At 37.3% G+C, this 22,756-nt stretch overlaps 1 protein-coding gene across 1 annotated transcript in view; it reads right to left on the bottom strand.

The window, feature by feature from the left end:
• The window catches only part of RNF13 (ring finger protein 13), a 140,942-nt gene that overhangs the window by 99,921 nt on the left and 18,265 nt on the right, over positions 1 to 22,756 (bottom strand). Inside the window, exons 2-3 of the mRNA XM_047784514.1 lie at positions 16,419 to 16,548; positions 8,663 to 8,743 (exon numbers count right to left, since the gene is read on the bottom strand). Coding sequence (XP_047640470.1) covers positions 8,663 to 8,743; positions 16,419 to 16,532 — 195 coding nt within the window. The 5' untranslated portion in view covers positions 16,533 to 16,548. The remainder of the gene's footprint in view (positions 1 to 8,662; positions 8,744 to 16,418; positions 16,549 to 22,756) is intronic.

Below are 22,756 nucleotides of genomic sequence, written 5' to 3'. Positions count from 1 at the left end.
AAATAAAACCAATAATTCCTTTTTCAATCAAATTGATATTAAAAGATTTAAATAAGGAGAAATCATAACAGATCTAGTTGACCACTATAATCTCCTGGTTGTAGAATTATGTTATGATTTTAATATTTTTATACACATGCTATATCATCTCAATTTTTATAGTGAGCATGTATTACTCAACAGCACGAAAATATTTTTTTATGGACAAAAGAATAAAAAATTATATTTTTGCCATATCAAATTGAGAAAGCCTGAAAGAAAATCTAATGAAAACTACTAACTGAACAAACAATAAAGATTCCCAGTAATTAAACAGGAATGTGTGTAGGGGGACTGTGCTGATTTATGACATTAGACACCTAAGCCTCCTTTGACTTCCATTTGTTGAAAATAAATAGAACAATGAGGGTGGGTTCAAGGATGACTAGGGCCTGAACTGTGAAACTAAGGAAAAGAACCAAGATTGGATTTGGAGAATTACACATAAGATGGGTAGACTATATGTAGATTTTCCCATGTATTCTTTTTTGTTTTTTGCTATTTGGGGCCACACTCATGGCATGTGAAAGTTCCCGGGCTAGGAGTCATATCAGAGTTGCAGCCACCGGCCTATGCCGCAGCCACAGCCACAGCCATGCCAGATCCAAGACCCAAATGCAACCTACACCACAACTCACAGCAACACCAGATCCTTAACCCACTGATCAAGGCCAGGAATTGAACCCACAACCTCTGGTTACTAGTCATATACGTTTCCATTGCGCCACAATGGGAACACCTCCCATGTATTGTTTCCAGGCCCTCCCCTTTATGCTCCCTTCCTGCATCCCCACTTTTAAATGATAAATTGTCATAATAAAATAATTCATTATTTCCTACATCTAGTGAGATTCTATATTCCTTGGATTCAGTAATAAATGAATGAGCAATCATCACCTTTGAAACTAACAGGAAAAGGTTCATTTTAGAAGCTCAAAAGTCACTGGAGAAGCATTCTCTGAATGTGATCTAAGTCTGTGCACTTGAAAATGTCTTTATATTTTAGAATTCTTATTTTATGTATAGCCAAGTCTGATGGACTTGGAGAATAGACTTGCGGTTGCCAAGGGGGAGGGAGCAGGATGGATTAGGAATATGGGGTTAACAGATGCAGACTATTGCCTTTGGAATGGATAAGCAATGAGATCCTGCTGTGTAGCACTGGGAACTATATCTAATCATTGATGATGGAGTATAATAATGTGAGAAAAAATAATGTATACATGTATGTGTAACTGGGTCACCAAGCTGTACAGAAGAAAATTGACAGAACACTGTAAACCAGCTATCATGGAAAAATAAAAATCATATGTATAGCCAAGCGGTTTTACTCTATTTTGCTGGTATTATGTCCTTATTGTTCCTTTGAAAAGGAAATTGTGACCTCTGTTTTAGTCTACATATTGAACGTGACACTGCAATAGTTCATAGTTCCTAGGAGTGAGGAGGTCAAACACATTCAGCCTCAGCCAAGATTTCTTCATATCACAAAACTGTCTGGAAGAGAAAATATAGTAGCTGGTATTGAGCATCTTCCCTACAACAACAACAACAAAAAAAGGAAGTCCCACAAATAAGGCATCCAAATAACCACATTTCCTTGCAATATTTGCAGTTTCCTACGAAGGAAAACAACAAAAAATCTCAAGACTTTGCATTAAACAAAACCATTTATTTTTAAATAATCCTAAAATTAATAATTTTCAAATAAGTCCAGCTTGTGAAAAATAAACTGGTGATGATGACAAAGGGCACTAATTCAAGAATAATGATGACTTACTTCACTTAGAATAATTTCCAGGTCTATGTGGAATCTAAAAAAGAACTTACAAAACAGACTCACAGACTTTGAAACCAAATTCATGGTTACCAAAGGGGAAATATGGGGTGGGAGGGATAAATTAGTGGGTTGGGATTGACATCTTTATATTACCATATATAAATAGATAGGCAACAAGGACCTACTGTACAGCACAAGGTTATCTACTCAGTACTGAGTAATAAGCTATATGGGAAAAGAATCTGAAACGGCACAGATACATGCATATCTGTAACTGATCTATTTGGCTGTACACCTGAAACTAACACAACTTTTTATGTCAACTATACTCCAACAAAATGTATTTTAAAAAGAAAAGAATGATGAGGAAAAATAAATCTATCATATAAATAAAACCCTTTGTTTACAACTTTGTTCTATACATTGAGAGTAATAGGCAAAGACAAATCTCCATCCCATGACCTTCATCCTCTAGGTCTTCTCCTCATCAACATAAAGAACAGGCTGAATACCAGATTACAAAAACAATGTACACAACAATCATAGTAAATCTACCCCAAAAGGTGTAATGCTAAAAACAAGATTTGCTATTGATAGGAATACTTGGAAAATCTGATATTAGGCTTACTTATCAGAGAGAAAACTTGGTTTGAATGTTTAATAATCATTATTATCTCCTCTACTTATCAAGGGATTTCTTAAAAGTATGGAAAACCTAAGAGTTTCTATTGTGGCTCAGTGGTTAACGAATCTGACTAGGAACCATGAGGTTGAGGGTTCCATCCCTGCCCTCACTCAGTGAGTTAACGCTCTGGCATTGCTGTGAGCCGTGGTGTAGGTCGCAGAAGTGGCTCAGATCCCGAGTTGCTGTGGCTCTGGCATAGGCTGGAGGCTACAGCTCCGATTAAACCCCTAGCCTGGGAACCTCCATATGCCATGGGTACAGCCCTAGAAAAGGCAAAAGACAAAAAAAAAAAAAAAAGTATAAAAACCCAGAAAAGCTTGATCCCATTGCAGCCTTCAATGTATAACCAAATTATTCCAATAATAGTGATAATAGAGAATCTAGCAAGAAACGTTGCTAGCATTACAAATCTACATGTAAAATTTTGGAGTTCCTGTCATGGCACAGTGGTTAACGAATCCAACTAGGAACCAATGAGGTTGCGGGTTCAGTCCCTGCCCTTGCTCAGTGGGTTAAGGATCCGGCGTTGCCGTGAGCTATGGTGTAGGTTGCAGACGCAACTCGGATCCTGCATTGCTGTGGCTCTGGCGTAGGCCAGTGGCTACAACTCCGATTCGACCCCTAGCCCAGGAACCTCCATATGCCGCAGGAGCGGCCCAAAGAAATAGCAAAAAAACCACACAAAAAAACAAAAAAAAAAAACAAATCTACATGTAAAATTTTGACTATGGAATAATGATGTTTTAGTAGTTGGTTATTCATTTCAAAAAGGTAAAAACAGAGGCCTACTTAACACTATACAATAATTCCAGATAGATTAAAAGACCTCCCAAGCATAGGGTAGGGCCCATGGGAAAATTTTACAAATTGTAGGGTAAACAGAGGAAAATATTTCAAGATTTCAGTGTAGGGAAGGATTATTTAAGTTACAGAAAATGCAAAACATCAAAAACAATCTCTACATTAAAATTTAAACTAAAGAATAAATTAAAAGGCAATTTAGAGTTAAAAAGCAAGCAGAAAGAAGAATATATTTATAAGGCAATATAACTAAGGGATCAGTGTCTAGATTTCTACAAATCAATATTTTAAAAAGTAACAAACCAATATAAAAATGGGTAAAAAAAAAATTTAAAAAGAAGACAATTCAGGGGTTCCATTGTGGCTTAACAGAAACCAATCTGACTAGTATCCATGAGGACTCAGGTTTGATCCCTGGCCCTGCTCAGTGGGTTAAAGATCCAGTGTTGCCATGAGCTATGGTGTAGGTCACAGACGTGGCTTGGATCCGGAGTAGTTACAGCTCCAATTCAACCACCAGCCTGGGAACCTCCATACGCCGTGGGTGCAGCCCTAAAAAACCAAAAAAAAAAAAAAAAGGACAATTTGGACTAAAAGAAATCTGCTTAACTAATAATCCTATAAAAAGATATTTGATCTCACTAATAATCCAGGAAATCCCAAGTAAAAGTCATAAAATACCACTTTATATTGATTGGAAAACATTTAATTCCTTTTTCTTTCTTTTTTTTTTTTTTTTGTCTTTTTAGGGCCACACCTGCAGCATAAGTTCTCATGCTAGGGATCGAATCGGAGCTACAGGTGCCAGCCTACACCACAACCACAGCCACAGCCACAGCCACGCAGGATCCAAGCCGCATCTGCAGCCTATACCACAGCTCAGGGCAACATCAGATCCTTAACCCACCAAGTGAGGCCAGTGATCAAACATGAGTCCTCATGGTTACTAGTTGGGTTCATTACCGCTAAGCCACAATAGGAACTCTGGAAAACATTTATTTCTGTCAATACCAAGTCCTGGCAAGGATGTGACAAAAGAGTTACATTTACATGTAAAGTTCCTTTAGTGAGGGAGTTACAGCCCTTCTGAAGTGTCTAATGGGGACTCTCAATAATGAACTCCTTGTGAGTACCTAACTCTGGACAATGACCACACCATAAGATATTTCATTGCCAGGTCTCTGATAAGGTTTTTAGACTTAAGGGAACATACTGATGTCATATAGCTATCCTTTTGATCTGAGGCACAGACAGAGTCTAGGGAAAAAAAAAAAAAATTCTGGAAAAGGTACCAGCAAAGACAGCCAATTAAAAATTAAAATATGTGACTGAAAACAGCTTCCTCCAGGTAAAAATACTAAATCCTTCCTTTAAAACTTCTACAACACTAACATGCCATATTTTAATCCATGCAAGATTCACATTTTTACATTAACATTCAAATATCTAAAATTTGCTTGGATTTTCTGATTTTCCTATACTTGAATATTTTAAAAATTGGCACAGGAGGATAGAAAAAGTCTTTAAATACTATTAGCTTAATATCAGGGCATATAATTGAAATGGAAACACAGAATTTCAACTGATATGTGTTATACAATATACATCTGATCTCTCATAAATGGTGGAATCCAGTGATACTATAAAATCTATAGAATATAGAACATAAGCCTACAAAAACTATTCCAACTAAATATTCTGGGAAAAGTTAAAAAATAAAAATATTTCACAGCCATGTCTCTTACTATATTATATTTTTAATTAACTTGGATATACTTTTAACTCATTCGTTTAATTAGTTTTATAGACATTACACTACAGTGAGCCACTCCCACTTCATCATCATGATGTCCTCCTTTTAAACAATATCAAGCAGGCGAGCATTTTTGAATTCTGATTCTGGGCAATGGCAAACCAGTCATGCAAATATAAAAGCCATCTACAATGATCCAATAGTTTGTTAGAATACTCTCCTTACTGTCACTGTATTTCACCTTTGGGCTTGTCCTATATTGTCACAGTACAAAAGCAGGCAGATACTTAACATTTTTTCTCAGACAGTGATAAATCAATTTCTCAAAATTCCTTTTAAATGTAAACTAAATTTATAATAACACAGAGGAACACGAATAAGACTGGTTAGCAGGAGATAATGGACCTCTTTAAAACAAGCTTACTAAGCAGAAAGGTTCTTCAGTGAAAAGGGATGGTCTGACTCCTTAGGCTTAATGGAAGAAAGGCTGCCAGCTTAAAATCACTCATAATCAGAGAAATGCAAATTAAAATAATACTTTTTGCCTAACAGACAAAAGCTAAAAAGATGGCGAATATCCACTGTTGGCAAGGGTATAGGTAAATGGGTGTTCTCATACACCATTAAAGGGAATAAATCAGGATAGCCATTTGGAAAGGTTATTTAGTGTATCTAAGAAAATTTTAGATATACATACCAATGGACTCATCCATTATACTTTCAAACCTCTATCCTAGAGAAATAACTGAACTTTGGATAAGAAACCAAAATATCTGTTAATAGTAAGCGACTAATAGTAAAATGACTATGGTCATACATATTACAGAATACAATGCAGTGCTTAATAGGAACATGCTAGATCTATAGGCACAGCTGTGGAAAGATCTCTAAGACAAAATGCTAATGTGGGGAAGTGGGGGAGTCAAATGCAAAGTAACACTGTAGTGGTTATCTTTCATTCACAGTGCCCAAATTTTCTGAAACCACTATGAATCCCACCTTCACAGAGCAGACTAAAACAACAAAAATAACAACAACAACGAAAATGGTATCACTAGCCTCCCTCATAGCTAGGTATTTCATTAAAGTATATGGCTAGTAACTACGTGGCCTAGAATCTGTCAATTAGAAAAATCAAAGTGTTAGATCTGAAGAAACAGTTTGGCAAATGGTATCTCTGATTAGCTTGGTAACAACAGAGGTGGACTGTTCTGAGGTAAGACCACAGAGGCCTCCTGCTCAGAGAAGTGTTTCTCTCTGGGAGTCAGTGGCTGCCATCAATCTTTCATCAAGCCAGTTCTACAAGGTGTTTCTGGGTTTTATTCCTGAAACAGTCTGGAAACTGCTTCTCCAGGCTATGATACTCTGAACATTTTTATCCCTTTATAAATCCCTTTCTGGATAAATTAGCTAGAATGGAGTCCATTAAAAAATTAAAAAACCTTCCATATACACAAATGATAACCATTTGTGAGCTTTACAAGTTCATAAATTTATGAACTAAAAAGCATTACATATTCAGAAATGAATCTGAAGGCCATTAAAAGCATATAACATCCTGATCCTGAACTCCAAAGAGGAAAGTGGAATTGATAGGTACAGGTGAGAAAGAGGTACAGGAAGCTGTTTCTTTTTCCCTCTGTATACTTTCTTCTGTTTAAATATTTTTATAAAAGAGATAAAATGTTGATTTTTAATCATTTAAAATATTTAAAAAATTAAAAACTGATCATGTCCCACCTAGAGATGCCTGTCATCCTGAGAACAATAGTTTTATGGTACTTAAAAAGGAATTTTAAGAAAGTTAAAACAAAAAAACAAAACAAAAAAGGAGTTCCCGTCGTGGTGCAGTGGTTAACGAATCCGACTAGGAACCATGAGGTTGCGGGTTCGATCCCTGCCCTTGTTCAGTGGGTTAACGATCCGGTGTTGCCATGAGCTGTAGTGTAGGTTGCAGACTCCGCTCGGATCCCGAGTTGCTGTGGCTCTGGCATAGGCCGGTGGCTACAGCTCCGATTCAACCCCTAGCCTGGGAACCTCCATATGCCGCGGGAGCGGCCCAAGAAATAGCAACAACAACAACAACAAAAAAAAAAGACAAAAGACAAAAAAAAAGTTAAAACACACTGAAAACACTCTGTGGTGTGTTTTCATTGTCATGAAAACACAATTTCATATATTATTACTTACATAACATAAAACCCTTTTATTATCTTGGAATAGGGAAGGACTTTCTAAGCATGACTCCAGAAATAAAAGGGAAAGATAATGTTTTAACTATATACAAAGCTTCTGAAAGCTTAAAGTAAAAAGATGAAGGACAAACTGAGAAAAATGATCTAAAGCATATATGGCAAACAACAGACTGAAGCTACCAATATATAAAGTATTCTTACAAATCAATAAGAATGGACATCTTAATTTTAAAATGGACAAAGAGCATTAATAGGCAACTCATATTCACAAAGACACACACACACAATGGACAAAAAACATAAAGATGTTCAATGTCGTTAAATTTTTTTATCAATTAACAAAAATTTTACAATATCTAGTATCAAAGAAGATATGGGAAAAAGGACAGTCTCACACACTATGGGTGGGATTCTATATTGTCAAAAACTTTTGAAGGGCAACCTGGACTATATAACATCATTTTAAACATATGTTCCATAAATAAAGCAACTCTACTTTTTGGAAATGTATCTTACGTAAATAAATAGAAAAATATGCAAAAATGAAGGTGTTTATTGCAACACTGGACAAAAAAAAAAAAAACTAGACAAATTAAATATAAACTGTAAAAAAATTAAACAAATCAATGTTTAAAAAAGTATTTCATACGGAGTTCCCATCTTGGTGCATCGGAAAGGAATCCAACTAGGAACCACAAGGTTGCAGGTTCGACCCCTGGTCTCGTTCAGTGGGTTAAGGAACCAACATTGCCATGAGCTGTGGTGTAGGTCGCAGACATGGCTCAGATCCTGCATTGCTGTAGCTCTGGTGTAGGCCAGCAGCTGTAGCTCTGATTGGACCTCTAGCCTGGGAACCCCATATGCCACAAGTGCGGTCCTAAAAAGAACAAAAAAAAGAAAAGAAAAGAAAGTATTTCATGATGTTATAAAACCATGCAGCCACTGCAAATAAAAATGTAGATCCTTGTCCACTGGCATGCAAAGACGTTCTAGACAGACAATCAAGTGAAAAGGGCAGGTAACCATGTGGCATGTTTCTATTAGTGGTAAATATAGATTCAACACATATGTACATAATATATGTGTATATACATATTGCACATGCATATATATGTATATATACATACACACACACACGTACATTTACATACACAGTACATATTCTATAAAACAGGTCTGAAATACACAAAAAATGTTAATAGCAGCTAGTTCAGAATAATACAATCATAGGTGATCTTACTTTCCTCTTCATACCGTTTGAATAGCCTTAACCCTTTAAAAATGAATATGTATAGTTTTTTATGATAAATAATAGGAAGAAATATTTTAATTCTTTAAACAAATAAAGAGCAATAAAAATTAAATTATTAAATATCCTATGCCTTTACCATATGTTACTATTTTCTTACCTTTAAACCTTCGGCCGGAAGTCTATAACCAAATCTTGCTGGAAGGTCATCAAATGTCTGAGATGCATTTTCAAAATTATACTAAATATAAAATTAAAAACAATCAAGTTATAACCAATGTACACATAACATTAAAAACAAAAAGTCTGTTAAACCATTTAAGTTGTCATTTCTACAATTCTGATTTACTATCAGTTTATCACAATAAAATCAACTTTGTAAATGTACATTCACTAAAATAGAAAGGAACATATACAATTTACTACATATACAAGTGCTTAAGCTGGATTCTGATTTCATGTAATTATTATTAAACATCAGCAATAATTCTATAACATTAAACCACCTACTGTTTTCTCTGAGTTTTTCCCCATAGACAAAAAAATTCCCTAGCAAAGTTTTCTAGACAGATAATTTTTCAGCAAGAGTTCCATTTTATTTTCTCTGTATTTTAAGGGTCTGATTTAATAGAAGAGATTTACAGGATTTCTCACTCTAGCCATGAAAGATGCCTTTTCCCCAGAGAAAGGAGTACCAAATTACATTCTTAAAGCACTGCCATTTTTCAAGTAATCTGAACATTTTTATCTAGTCTGAACAATGAAAGGACTAAACTCAATGAAATATATACATATAGAGAGCTGAAGGTATCCAAACTCTTTAACAACCTTCCCCTTCCTTAAATAGATAGAGATTCCTACAATTGTATCAGTCCTATATCAAAACAGAACCAGGGAGATCCCGTCATGGTGCAGTGGTTAACGAATCCGACTACAAACCATGAAGTTGCGGGTTCCATCCCAGGCCTTGCTCAGTGGGTTAAGGATCCGGCATTGCCGTGAGCTGTGGTGTAGGTCGCAGACTCGGCTCGGATCCCATGTTGCTGTGGCTGTGGTGTAGGCCGGCGGCTACAGCTCCGATTAGACCCCTAGCCTGAGAACCTCCATATGCTGCAGAAGTGGCCCTAGAAAAGGCAAAAAGACAAAAAAGACAGAGAGAAAAAAAAAAAAAACAGAACCAGTTTCCACATCGTAGTGGTTATCATGTTCACCTCACACAATACAGAACAAAACAAAACAAGGATCTGCTGTGCTTTTAGAAGATAACAGTAATAACTGTGAAGTGTGCTCACTGCATTATTTAAGATGCTATATTTAATGTGCTTTAAATAAGAAAACAAGATAAATAAGGAAGATAGATGAAACTAAGCAAAGATAGTACACAGGTAACTTTTGAAACACAGGTGCAATTTATACAATGTATTAGGCTTTAAGACAGTTGTTCCTAAACTGTAGGCAAAACAGAAAAAATTGAAGACATTTGTTCTGAATATAGATTAACAGGAACAAAGCAAGATTGTTATGTGCAGACAGCAGAAGCTGGAAAGATGAAGCAAACCTTAAACATTTACAAAGCATGGATTAGGTGACACATCCAGATTGATAGCTATTATCCCTAAATCAAACACCCACTGGTGATCTTTACTGTAGCTTCAATGAGTCATCTGCCAGAGACCACAGATAAATAGCCCTGCAGGTTAACAGCAAATTATAGCTGTGTTCAGATGTAAACACCTCGAGTCTCTCAAGGGCAAGCAAATATTGGATCCCGACACCTTCCATCTGTCAGGTCCCCTCGCTTATTACCCCTAATTCAGGTTCTGGTAGCCACACTGTCACCAGGGAAAGGTGATGCAGTACAGAGAGAGACTGGACAAACTAATGGGAAACACAGGATTAAGGCAGTGTGGTTCTTGCACCCCACTTGCACCCCACCCTGAGTGTCGTAACATACCCATCTTTTTCTTTTTTTCTTTTTTCTTTTTATGGACACATCTGCAGTATCTGGAAGTTCCCAGGTTAGGGGTGGAATTAGAGCTGCAGCTTTAAGCCTACACCACAGCCACAGCAACATCAGTCTGAGCCACATCTTCGACCTGTGCCACAGCTTGCAGCAACTCCTGATCCTTAGCCCACTGAACGAGGCCAGGGATTGAACCCGCATCCTCACAGACACTATGATAAATTCTTAACCTGCAGAGCACAACAGGAACTCCATAACATACCCATCTTTTACCTATGCTTCTCACTATATGTTTGTAACTAACTCAATAAATTATGCAATTCAAGCATACAAATTTGATGACTGAACCTATCCATTCCGTTACCTTTGAGATAATCAGCCTGGCAGTATACTTAGAGACCAGTGCTGCTTCAGAGTAATTTTCTACTTTAAAAATATTTCATATTCACAGAGTGCTCTATGGTTTACAAATTGCTTTAGAATCATGAAGTAGCTTTTAAATCCATTATCACAATGTATCATTTAACCTCTTGATTAAAACATCTTTCTTTGATTTACTTAAATTATGATCCATTTTGAACTTAGGAAAGTCATTTAACTCCTCCAAGGCCAAAGACACTAAAATAAACTAACCTAGATCAATACAGATAAACCAAAGAAAAATAAGAATGTGTAGTACAGGCAATACTTTTTAAAATGTACTTTTCAAATCAGGAAATGGAAAATCTACAACGGTACTAAAATATTCTTTTATCACTTCCTATTACTGAGGAGTTTCACTTTTTGGCTAGAATTTCAGAAATAAAATACCTAGTTTGATCTACAATATTTGTTAACACTGAGACTTAGAATAAATTTCGCTATTGAAGGAGACCCATTTTGACACTGCTTTGTCTTTTCCCCAGGAAAGCAACTGTTACTTTGCTCACATTGCCTGTTAGCAATCACACTGTTTAAAAACAAAAAAATGTTCCTATCATCAACAAGATAAACAGAATCGTCTTTGGTACAAAAGTGCTTTACTTTTTACAGGGGTGCATAAGGGAGATGCTGCTGCTCATGAAATTAAAGCACATTCACTGTTAGAATTTTTGAAGTAGAAAATAAAACTACTCCTCTGTAGAATCCCATAAGTGATTACTAAATTACAATTTTAATCTGCTTATTTTGAAAAGGTCTTTTATTTATTTATTTGTTTATTTATTTATTTTGCTTCTGAGGGCCACACCTGTGGCATATGGAGGTTCCCAGGTTAGGGGTTGAATTTCGGAACTACAGCTGCCGGCCTACACCACAGCCACAGCAATGCAGGATCTGAGCCGCATCTGCAACCTACATCACAGCTCACAGCAACCCCAGATCTTTAACCCACTAAGCGAGGCCAGGATCGAACCCACAACCTCGTGGTTCGTAGTCTGATTCGTTTCCGCTGCACCACAACGGGAACTCTGAAAAGGTCTTTTCTTAACCAGTTCTCCTCCTTGACAGTAGTCTTAACATAAGGTTTAATTCAATTTACTTATTTTTTTTAGGTTTATTTCAATTTAGAAGGTAACAAATAGCTAACGACAATGGAGCATTTACGACAGCATGCTAAACGCCTAACCGGTATTTACTTATTTAATTCTTATCACAGCCCTATAAAGTCAATCGCTATTATCATCATCCGCACTTTACAGATTGACCACAGAATGAAATACCCTGCTTGAAAATAACTTGCTCTTTTAAATAAAAAGAACCAAGATTCTATTTCAAGTAGTCTGGCCCCAGAGTCCTGGCTCTTAACCCAGTGCCCTACAAGTCTCTGCTCCAATCTCATTTTCATAAGTAAACTAACACTTAAGAGCTGTTAGGTAATTTGCCCAAGGTCATGGAGCTACTACAGAGTGGAGAACTGAAATTCAACCCAGATTGGAACTCCTAATGCTGGAGCTCTTAACTACCTTGCTATACAATCCAGTCCATTCACACCACCAACCACTGGTGCTTCTCCCCTATCTCTGATCACTGACCCCAATAAACACCTACAAAATCTCTCTGACAAATCTCTATAACAGAATCAAAAGGGAGATTAAGAGTAAATGAAAACTGGGTTGTTTTGACTCCCCTGAAACTATGTAAGATGGATACTACTTCTCAACAAGATCATGGCGTTTCAAAGCTAACAAGTCACCTGTAGCCTATGGACCTCAGAATATTCAACATTGATCAGGTAGTCTCAAAAGCATAATGCTCCTGACAATTCTAAAGCTCCATATTTTCAGATATAAACATACATAATTAATAACTTTATATTTCCTTTTTTGTCAAAGAGAAATGGTAAGAGATGAAAAGGGAATAAATTAACAATAATCAGAATAGAAATAACAATAATTTAAAGTTCCAAAACACTATTTAGAAAAATGTGAGGAGTTCCCATTGTGGCACAGTGGGTAACAAATCCAACTAGGAATGATGAGGTTGCGGGTTTGATCCTTGGCCTTGCTCAGTGGGTTAAGGATCCAGCACTGCCGTGAGCTGTGTGAAGGTCGAAGACACGGCTCGGATCCCGAGTTGGCTGTGGCTGTGGCCGGTGGCTACAGCTCTGATTAGACCCCTAGCCTGGGAACCTCCATATGCCGCAGGAAGCGGCCCTAGAAAAGCTCCCCCCCCCCAAAAAAAAAGAAGAAAGAACTAGGTCTCCAAGGAAAAGCTATCAATCAACTCAAATATTTATTGAATTCCTACTGTTTAACTCTTACTAGGTACCAGAAACATAAAGTTTAATAAGGCACAGTCCTGCCTTCCAGGTACTCACGATCTAGGGGGCTTACTGACTAGTCAGCAACACATGACAGAGTAGCATCTCCATAGCTTCTTAGAACTCACCAACTGGTTGGACAAATTCCAAGTCAAGGGAATTAACAATCGAATGGGAGAATTCTACTGCCAAAAATAAAATCATCTGACATGCACATAGCATGACTAAAACTGACTATCTTTTCAAAAGCAACATCCCAATACCTGTCTGAAATGAAACTAGAATCAACCTGATAACCAACTTATTTAAATTTTATTATTACAAGCCCATATTTCAGGGATATTCTTATTCAAGTAAAAGAAAGAGATAAATTTCCCCGTGCTATACAGTAAATATATCTTTCATCTACTTTATAGAGAGTATTGTGTAACAACCTATATGGGAAAAGAATCTGAAAAGCAATGGATATATGTTTATGTACAACTGATTTACTTTGCTGTCCATATGAAACTAATACAACTTTGTAAGTCAACTATATTCCGAATACATTTAAAAAAAAAAAAAGAACCAATATTTTCAACTCCTTGACTCATTTCCTTTGAATGACTGCGTTACCACATCCAGTTCCTCTGCCGCAATATTCAGTTCCCCTTTTCACCAGTTACAAGACTTTACAACCATTTCTCATAGCTATCCCTGCATTCCTGTAAGCCTCTATCTTCAGTGTCAACACAAAGACCAGATTAAGGCACCTCTCACAATGACATTTCCTTCACTAGATGACATCAGCATACATTCCACACCTACCTGCCTGAAACACAGGGAACACTGCTAGCAAGGACTGACTGTTCTTCTATATCTAACATTTTATATCTACTTAAAAACAAAACTTAGGCAGTCACATACACCGCTCAAGGAAGTGAGTGAAAGATGATAAAATAATAAGTATAATGCAGATAGACAAAACAAAACATTAACTAGGTGTCAGATATTGTTTAAGTAGTTTACCTTATTTAACCATCACGGCAACACTCCCATTTACAAACTGAAAAATGGAGTAATTTATAGTGACTAAGTAATTTGATCCATATCACACAGCTGGTTAAGTTGCCAGAACAGCCCACTGGAAATCATTTAGCCCATCACATAATTAAAACACAGACTAACAATTCACTTCAGATAAAAGACAAAGATGACAAAGAGTGGCAGATATTAGAAACAACAGATGGAAAAAAAGAGAGAATGAAAGAAAACAAAAGAGAAAAGAGAGACAAGGAGAACTTCATTCCCTGATCAGTACATGAACCCTCTACATCATTTCAAAAGGTATCCCAAGACTATTTCAAGGACTTTGGGGCCTAATTTAGACATTTTAATAGCCATGGACTCAGTCCTTAAAGGTTCTACTTCTATATACCAAAAGGATCCAGACTATTCTAGAAAAATCTAATCAACCAGTTCCCTATTAAATAGGGTAACAGAGGGTGAGCAATCTTATAGGGATTAGATGTGTTTGCCATGCCTTCAAAAAGCTATGGTATATGAAACCAACCTGGCTCTCTCAAGTTCTACAATGATTCTAGACCCTTCTACAAGTGCCATATTGTGAAGAAGCACAGGTGAGGATCACATTAAGCTTTGATCAACAACAATTCTGGCCCTTCTATTTCTCACCAAATGTCATTAAGTAAATCACATGCACCAGAAGGAAAAATCAATAAATCCTTAGATAGTGCCTCGAGTATAGGCGTATACACATACACACACATCACAGATACAGACACAGTTAATTCTTCTTTCCTAGCTTCGCAGAAATGAGAAATAGGAAATGCACTTCTTAGTGTAGAAGACAATAGGTCCGGAGACTAGAAAGGACTACTAAGGTTATGAAGAGCAACCCCTCTTCTCTAAAAACTTTTCTATCAAAGATAACATTATGCTTCTCTTATGACTCATTAATATTAACTCTAGGTTGAAATTTTCTATGGACATCTTGCACAATTTTTTAAAATATCACTATCAGGAGTTCCCACCGTGGCTCAGCGGTTAACAAATCCGACTAGGAACCATGAGGTTGCAGGTTCGATCCCTGGCCTTGCTCAGTGGCTTAAGGATCTGGCGTTGCTGTGAGCTCTGGTGTAGGTTGCAGACGCAGCTCAGATCCCGAGTTGCCGTGGCTGTGGCGTAGGCCAGCAGCTACTGCTCCGATTAGACCCCTAGCCTGGGAAACTCCATATACCACAGATGCTGCCCTAAAAAGACAAAAACAAAAACGAAAAATAATATATCACTATCAAAGTCATTCCATATATACTAATTACCAAAAAAACCCAGTAAGATTCTAAATAAACACATAGCATGTAGATATATATGTACATGGCACTCAAGAGTGCACAGTTCTCTTGTGGCACAAGAGATTAAGGATCTGGCATTGTCGGAGTTCCCATCGTGGCGCAGTGGTTAACAAATCTGACTAGGAACCATGAGGTTTCGGGTTTGATCTCTGGCCTTGCTCAGTGGGTAAGGATCGGCGTTGCCATGAGCTGTGGTGTGGGTTTCAGACACGGCTCAGATCCTGCGCTGCTGTGACTCTGGCGTAGGCCGGCGGCTACAGCTCCGATTAGACACCAAGCCTGGAACCTCCATATGCCGAGGGAGCGGCCCTAGAAAAGGCAAAAAGACAAAAAAAATAAAAAACAAAAAAATAAAAAGGATCTGGCATTGCCACAGAAAAAGCAGTTTGGGTCCCCACCATGGTGAGGGTTCATCCCTCACCTGGGAACTTCCACATGCTGCGGGACCATCACAAAAACAAAAAAGAGCACACACACACTCAGAAGCAACAATATTTATCAGGTACTTATTGTACATGAGATCTTATATTAGAGATCAAGCAATAAAAAAATTAACAAAGTCCCCCTCTTTCAAGTAATAACTATGTATATACAAGCCTGTATGTTCAATTCTATTACTTTGTTATTGTATAACATTCCGTCATTTAGGACCTTTTTTTCAAGTTTTTCTTTAACAGATGCTTTTACACATGAATAAATATTACTATTTAAGTATAACCTTTACTGGGGGGTGGCGGGATATACTTGGGTTATGGGATGGAAATCCTGTGAAACTGGATTGTTATGATCATTATACAACTACAGATGTGACAAAATTCATTTGAGTAATAATAAATAAATAAATATAACCTTTACTTACTGCTAAAACATCCGCTTCTACAGGCAGTAGGTTTAAGAATGCAAAGAGCTGGACAGTCAAGATGGTATAGACTTGTGTGGCCGACAGCATGAGCATCCCTATGGAGAGCAGCATCTCGCTTTAAAATCACCTGGAAGACATGCAGATTAATAACAATAAATTCTGGTACTTTGTTCCTGAAAATAAGTTATTTGATGTATTAATTCCTGATGCCCAAAAATCTGTTTGAATTATGAACATGGATTTAATATAACTTTAAAACTAACTTTTCTTTCAAAAGCATAAGAGTTTACATAGATTTGGACATTTAGATAAACACCCTATGTTAGTCAACACCTACATAATTCATGGGGATTTAAGTCCAGTGTTGTAACTATGAAATAAAGATCCTCTCACAGTTCTCAGTTTATACCATGAATCGAGTAGCAACTCAACTATTGGAAAAAAACTAGGTTTCAATCAAAATAATGATTTAAAAACATGTAGCACCTTTGATTTATTTATTTTTTTTTTTCTTTTTAGGGCCACTACTGTGGCACATGGAAGTTCCCAAGCTAGAGGTCGAATGGTAGCTACAACTGCCAGCCACTGCCACAGCAATGCAGGATCCAAGTCAAGTCTTCGACATAGACCACAGCTCACGGAAACGCTACATCCTTAACCCACTAAGAGAGGCCAGGGATTAAACTCAGATCCTCATGGATATATTTTTTTTTGTCTTTTTTTGCTATTTCTTTGGACCGCTCCTGCGGCATATGGAGGTTCCCAGGCTAGGGGTTGAATTGGCGCTGTAGCTGCCGGCCTACGCTGGAGCCACAGCAACGCGGGATCTGAGCCGCTGTCTGCAACCTACACCACAGCTCACGGCAACGCCGGATCGTTAACCCACTGAGCAAGGGCAGGGATCAAACCCGCAACCTCATGGTTCCTAGTCGGATTCGTTAACCACTGCGCCACGACGGGAACTCCAGATCCTCATGGATATTAGTTAGATTCATTTCCACTGCGCCACAAGGGGAACTCCTAAAGTTTTTTACAATCTTAAAGAATTTTGATAATTTTTAAATTTGTAAATGTACTTATCTATTCTGGAATACTGTACCACACTAGAGAATATTTTTTTAAAATAACCATTTATTGGAGTTCCCGTCATGGCACAGTGGAAATGAATCCGACTAGGAACCATGAGGTTGCGGGTTAAGGTATAGGCTGCAGACAAGGCTCAGATCCTGTGTCGCTGCAGCTGTGGTGTAGGCCAGCACCTGTAGCTCCGACTGGACCCTTAGCCTGGGAACCTCCATATGCCACACGTGCAGCCCTAAAAAAGCAAAAAAAAAAAAAAAAAAAGCCATTTAGTATAAAGTAACACTTTTTGCCCTTTCTCTTCTAATAGTGTGTACGTATCTTTTTGCCTCTTTACATCCTAAATGGCAGTAGTGCAATCACCTCCGCAACCACATCTAATTCTCTATGTGAGTCCTCATCTTACAGCAAAAGACACCATGAAAGGACTAAATGTCAATTAAGTACCAAAATTTACATTGGTAAGCCTTAACCAACTGTATAACATATTTTTTTAAATGGAAAGAATGAAGTCTGCAAAGACAGAGGCCTTTATAATGAATTATTTCATTAAATGTCACAAACTCATGTAATTTTGACAGTAATTGCTGTTGGTAAGGCTCTGAACTTAAGAGACTACCAAACAGACTCAAACTCTGACTCTTTGACACACACTGAAAGAGAAATACCCTTGAATAATTACTGAACTATCATGTAATAAAGACCTTAATATTAGAGGTGAAATAAAAGTGAAAATACACTAAATGTACAGATTTGATCCACAGAGACAGACAGTAAATTTGTGGTTGCCTGGAGATTGGGGTAAGACAAAGGGAGAGAGGTGGACCAGAAAGGAATGAGGAATGATTGCTCATGGATATGGAGTTTCTTTTCAGGATGATGAAAATGTTCTAAAATTAGATTGTGGTAATGGTTACCTAACTCCATAAATATACTAAAAAATCACTACGCTTTTCACTTTAAATAGGTAAATTTTATGGTATATTATATCTCAAAAAAGCTGTTTTTTAAAAATGCATAGACATGTTATATTAGTTTCTGAGCTAAAATAAATTTTAGAACATACCTCTGCAGAAGAAAGAGTTAACACAGCAGCCTTGAGACTGCTATCCTTAGGAAGACCTGCTTACAAGGTTGGCCCTTTGCTGGCATCTGAGAACTTAGATTTAAGGAGGGTTCCCATCATTCCTGGATAAGAAATGTTCATTGTGCTTACATTCTGCACACAATGTGGTTTACACTGAACACCTACTTCCTTTTTGGTATATGCTAGGTGGAGAGTACCCACCTCTGGACGAGCCCCCAGCATAAACCCGGGGCACTGAATCACTCATGAGCTTTCCTGGTAGACATTTCACATGTGTTGTCATAACTCACTGCTGAGAAATTAAGTATATCCTTTGTGACTCCACTGTGAGAGGACTCTTCAAAGCTTATAGTTGGTTTCCTCTCGGCTTTATTCCATGTACCTTTTCCCTTTGCTGATTTTGCTGTGTACACTTTCACTGTAATACATTATCGCGCTAAGTACAATCATATGCTGAGTCCTACAAGTCCTCCTAGTGATTCATGGAACTTTGCGGGGTTGTCTTGGGGACCTCCAACATAACCACATTAGACAATTTCTGGGTAGAAATCACAGCATGAAAACATACAAATCGAAGTTCCTGTCATGGAATTGCCATGAGCCGTGGTGTAGGTCACAGATGCAGCTTGGATCTGGCGTTGCTGTGGCTGTGGTGTAGGCCGGCAGCTGTTGCTCCAATTTGATCCTAGCCTGGGAACTTCCATATGCCGTGGGTGCAGCCCTAAAAAGCAAAAAAAAAAAAAATTAATAAATTAAAATAAATTAAATCCTCCAGCCGCCCCCCAAAAAAGAGTAATTAACATTAAATCTAGTAAAAGATCATATTGGGGTTCATTATACTGTTTCTCTACTTTTCTGTATGTTTGATAATTTGTATACTTTTTTTTAAGCAGTGAATAAGTAATTGTTTTAACTCTTCAGTGATTTTTTAAGAAGGATTTCAGTGTCATTTTTCTAAATTGTGGTGTAACATACAAACATAAAATTTACCATTTTAAACATTTTTAATTATAAAGTTTAGTGACACAAACAGCATTCGAATTGTTGTACAACTATCACCACCATCCATCTCCAGAACTTTTCCATCTTCCCAAACTGGAACTCTGTTTCCACTAAATACTAATTTTCCATTCCCCGCCCCTCAAGCCCCCAGGCAACCACTATTTTACTTTCTGTCTCTATGAATTTGACTGTTCTAGGTAACATGATATAAGTGGAATCACTTTTTGTCCATTTATGTCTGGCTTATTTCACTTAATTAGCATGTCTTCAAGACTCATCCATAATGTAGCATATGTCAAAATTTCCTTCTTTTTTAAGGCTGGATATATTCCATGATAGGTACTTAACACATTTTGTTTATCTATTTATCCATCAATGGATGCTCTGGTAGCTTCCACCTTTTGGCTACTGTGAACAAGGGTGCACAAATATCTATTTGAGTGTCTGCTTTCATTTCTTTTGTGTATATACCCAGAAGTGGAATTGCTAGATCATACAGTAATTTTTTAATTTTTTTAAGGAATCATCATATCATTTTCCACAACATTTGCACCATTTTACATTCCTGCCAGGGACACACAGGGTTCCAACTTCCTCATATCCTTATCAATGTTTTATTTTCTATTTGCTTGGTAATAGTCACCCTAAAGGGTATAAAGTGCTATCTCTCATTGTGGCTTGATTTGCTCTTCTCTTATGACTGGTGATGTGGAGCATCTTTTCAGATGATTGTCAAACTTTTGTATAATACCTTCACTGGAGAAGTAATTATTCAAATCTTTGTCCATTTTATAAAAATTGAAGTATAGCTGATATATAGCATCAGTTTCAAGTGTATAGCTAAATGATTCATATATACATACAAATTTTTCTCATTCTTTTCCAGTATATGTAATTATATATTACAAGATAATGACTACAGTTCCCTATGCTATACAACAGGACTTTGTTGTTTACCTATTTTATATATAGTAGTGTGTATCTGTTAATCCCAAGCTCCTATTTATCCCTCCCCCCTTCCCAATTTGGCAACTATAAATTTGTTTTCTTATGTCTTTGAATCTGTTTCTGTTTTGTAAATAAGTTCATTTGTTTTATTTATTTATTTATTTTTGCTTTTTTAGGGCCACACCTTCAGCATATGGAAGTTCCCCAGTTACAGTCAAATCAGAGTTACAGCTGCTTGGCTGACACCACAGCCACAGCAACACAGGGTCTGGACCACATCTGCGACCTACACCACAGCTCACAGCAATGCCAGAGCTTTAACCCACTGAGTGAAGCCAGGGATCAATTCGAATCCTCATGGATACTAGTTGGGTTCATAACCCACTGAGCCACAAGAGGAACTCCTTGTATCATTTTTTTAGATTCCACATACAAAAGATATATGACATTTTTCTTTCTCTGACCGACTTCACTTAGTATGATAATCTCTGGGTCTATCCATGTTACTTACAATAGGTATTATTTCATTATTTTTTATAGTTGGGTAATATTCCATTGTGTATATATACCACATCTTATCCATTCATCTATTGACAGATACTTAGGTTGCTTCCATGTTTTGTTCTTTGCCCATTTTTTTTCTTTTTTTGTCTTTTTAGGGCTGCACCAGCAGCATATAGAGGTTCCCAGGCTAGGAGTCAAACCAGAGCTACAGCCACTGGCTGATGCCACAACCACAGCAACATAAGATCTGAGTCACGTCTGTAAACTACACTACAGCTCACGGCAATGCTGGATCCTTAACCCACTGAGGGAGGCCAGGGATAGAAACTGTGTCCTCATGGATGCTAGTCAGATTCGTTTCTGCTGAGCCATGATGGGAATTCCCATGTCTTTTTTTCTCTTCCTGCTATTAATGTGGCACATTACACAGGTTTCTTTTCTTTTCCCCCTGCCCTTTAGGGCCACACCCATGGCACATGGAAGTTCCCAGGCTAGGAGTTGATTTGGTGCTACAACTGCTGGCCTACACCACAGCCAAGCAACGCACGATCTGGGCCACACCTGCAACCTACACCACAACTCATGACAATGCTGGATCCTTAAAACACTGAACAAGGCCAGGGATCAAACCAGCATCCTCATGGACACTAGTCGGATTTGTTTCCACTGACCACAATGGGAGCTCCTACATGGGTTTCTTTTTATATGTTGAACCACCTTGAATTCTAGGAACTAGCCTCACTATGGATGATGACATTGCTAGTAGTTTGCTGAGGATCTGTGCATCAATATTCGTAAGAAATATTGATCTGTAGCTTTTTTTCTTGCAGTGTTTTTGTCTGGCTTTGATATCAGGTAATAGCGGCCTTATAGAATTAGCTAATAATTACTCCTGACTCTTTGGCTTTTTGGAAGAGTTAACAAGGATTGATACTATTTCTTCTTTGAATAATTGGAATATTTCAATAGTAAAGTCAACTATTCATCAGATTTTCTCTCTTGGGAGGCTTTTGATTATCAATCTCTTTACAGTCACAGGACTATCATATTTTCTGTTTCTTCAGGATACAGTCTTGGTAGGTTATGTGTTCCTCGGCATTTGTCCATTGCATCTAGGTTATCCGATTTTTTGGTTCTATAACTGTTTATAGTATTCTTTTATAACCCTTTTTATTTCTGTAAAATCAGTAGTAATGTTCCCTCTTCCGTGTCTAATTTTTGTTAAATCTTTTTTTTGTTCGTCAATACAGCTAAGGGTTTATTAATTTTGTTAATCTGTTCAAAGAACCAACACTTGATTTTGTTAATTTTCTCTTGGCCTTGTGAATTTGAGCACCCTGGCTGATACATGTCATTGTCCACATGGCTTAAGAGCACAGATACCCGTTATTCATCCAATGCTGCTCTGGCAATTGCAAAATTTAAAAACTTCCATGCACTACAGTAAATCCTAACCTCATATTTAAATTTGTGACAATACCATGCACCTCAGCTACACAAAATTATATTCCAAACTTCATTTTACAGATGGGGATGCATTTAGTGTTTAAAATCAATATTATTTTCAGGAAACTGCTTTCCAAATAACCTTTAATTCTGAAGATGACTCTCATTCTGACATCAACTAGTTCAGTTCCAAATAACACTCATAAAACCATCTCTATAAGAAAGCCTCTGAATAAGCTCATATTTCACTGGTTCTCAAGCTATTTTT

This window comes from Phacochoerus africanus, chromosome 1 (genome assembly GCF_016906955.1).
Source record: "Phacochoerus africanus isolate WHEZ1 chromosome 1, ROS_Pafr_v1, whole genome shotgun sequence".
Classification (NCBI taxonomy): Eukaryota; Metazoa; Chordata; class Mammalia; order Artiodactyla; family Suidae; genus Phacochoerus; species Phacochoerus africanus.
This window is presented reverse-complemented; position numbering and strand designations above follow the sequence as displayed.